Source organism: Solanum tuberosum, unplaced genomic scaffold (genome assembly GCF_000226075.1).
Source record: "Solanum tuberosum cultivar DM 1-3 516 R44 unplaced genomic scaffold, SolTub_3.0 scf00001, whole genome shotgun sequence".
Taxonomy (NCBI): domain Eukaryota; kingdom Viridiplantae; phylum Streptophyta; class Magnoliopsida; order Solanales; family Solanaceae; genus Solanum; species Solanum tuberosum.
Genome location: NW_006238927.1, coordinates 3,814,389 through 3,816,586, shown reverse-complemented (window position 1 = coordinate 3,816,586; position 2,198 = coordinate 3,814,389). Strand labels below are relative to the sequence as shown.

Here is a 2,198-nt window from a genome sequence, read left to right as displayed (position 1 = left end):
CATAAAGAGTACTAACTAACTATGAAAACTAAATAATCAAATCCCTACAAATCAGCTAGACTACCATATATACAATATTGTGCAGCTGTAAATTGATTCTGTAACACTCCCCCTCAAGCTGGAGCATAGATATTGATCATGCCTAGCTTGTTACAAAAGTAATCAACTCGAGTTCCATTTAAAGCTTTTGTGAACAAATCAGCTAGTTGCTCTCATGTCTTCACGTAACCAGTGGAAATCAATTTTTTCTGAATCTTCTCACGAATAAAATGACAATCGACCTCAATATGTTTAGTTCTTTCATGATACACCGGATTTGAGGCAATATGAAGAGGAGCTTGATTATCACACCAGAGCTTAGCTGGTGTATGATGCTTTATGCCAATTTCTGTTAAAAGGTGATGTATCCACATAATCTCACAAGTAGACTATGACATAGCTCTGTACTCAGATTCTGCACTAGATCGAGATACAACACTTTGCTTCTTACTTCTCCATGAAACTAAGTTCCCTCCAACAAACACACAATAGCCTGTAGTCGATCTCCTATCAATTTTTGGATCCAGCATAATCAGTATCAGTAAAACACTCAACATGAGTATGACCTTGATTGCTATACAATACACCAAGTCCAGGGGCTCCTTTCAAGTAACACAATTTGTTCCAAAGCTTCTCACTGTTTAATCGTAAGTGTGGACATAAACTGGCTAACAACACTTACTGCAAAAGCAATATCCGGACGAGTCACAGTAAGGTAGTTTAACTTTCCAACTAACCTTCTATATTTCTCTGGATCATCGAAAGGATCACTATCATCTGTCATAAGATACACATTGGGAACCATTGGAGTACTACAAGGTTTGGCTCCCAACTTTGCAGTGTCAGCAAGCAGGTCAAGAATATACTTTCTTTGAGACAGAAAAATTCCCTTCTTGTTTCTATTTACTTCTACTCCTAAAAAGTATCTTAACGGTCCCAAATCCTTCATTTGAAATCTGGTATGTAAGAAAGACTTAAGGGAAGAAATCCCCGCATAATCACTTCCTGTGATGACAATGTCATCAACATACATAAGAAGGAGAATAGAGCCAAATGTTGATTTCCGATAGAACACTGAGTGATCACATTTGCTCATTTTCAACTCAAAATCTTGAACTACCTCACTAAACTTGCCAAACCAAGCTCGTGGACTTTGCTTCAAGCCATACAAAGACTTTCAAATGACAAACTTTCGCATACTCCCCTTGAGCAACAAAATCGGGTGGTTGCTCCATATAAACTTCCTCCTGAAGATCACCATGAAGGAATGCATTCTTGATATCTAACTGATGCAAAGGCCAATTCTCAGAAGCAGCTAGAGAAATGAACAACCAAACATAAGTGAGTTTGGCAACTGGAGAGAAGGTGTCTGAATAATCTACCCCATATATCTGTGCATACCCTTTAGCCACAAGTCTAGCCTTAAGTTTTTCTACAGAACCATCTAGATTAACTTTAACTGTGAAGACCCACTTACATCCCACTGGTTTCTTTCTCTTTGGTAAATCCACCAAATACCATGTGTGATTTTCCTCTAAGACATGTATTTCATCTAACATTGCATTAGACCATCCTGGATGGTTCAAAGCCTACTTCACTGTTTTGGGTACAAAGATGGAGTCTAGAGATGCAATCAATGATCTAGACGTGGAGGATAAACGGTCATAGGAAACAAAATTAGCAATAGAATATGTGGATTTGCAAGTGCGTGTACCTTTGCGGAGAGCAATAGGAAGGTCAAGATTTTCTGAAGGATCAGGTGACCGAACAGGTGCATGACAAGTATCATCAGTCTCTCACCTCCTTGAATAGACTTGAACAATTGGCGGTCTTGCTACCACAGATGGATCAGGAACTGAAGGTACAACAGTTGGGTGGTGATCAACAGAAGCACTGAGAGATGGAGGAACAACGTCAGATTGTTTTGTCAAAACATGAGTGACTTGATAGACTAACCACTCTTTTTCCTCCCCCTGACTTATAGAATTAGGAGGTACATAGAAAAATGGTGTGGTCTCTGAAAATACCACATCAGTTAACACAAGATATTAGCCTAACACCGATACCTTTTCTGAAGGTGAGAATAACCTAGAAAAACACATTTCAATGCCTTAGGATCTAACTTGGTAATAGATGGTCGAACATCTCGAACATAACAT

The 2,198-nt window shown here is 38.9% G+C and overlaps 1 protein-coding gene across 1 annotated transcript; it reads right to left on the bottom strand.

Moving 5' to 3' along the window:
• Positions 1 to 428: 428 nt before the first annotated feature.
• On the bottom strand, positions 429 to 1,135 carry LOC107060377 (uncharacterized mitochondrial protein AtMg00810-like). Its single transcript, XM_015308248.1, has 2 exons — positions 678 to 1,135; positions 429 to 546 (listed from the first exon to the last, which is right to left on the bottom strand). Exons 1-2 carry the CDS (start codon positions 1,133 to 1,135, stop codon positions 429 to 431), a joined length of 576 nt encoding a protein of 191 aa, XP_015163734.1.
• Positions 1,136 to 2,198: the final 1,063 nt, after the last annotated feature.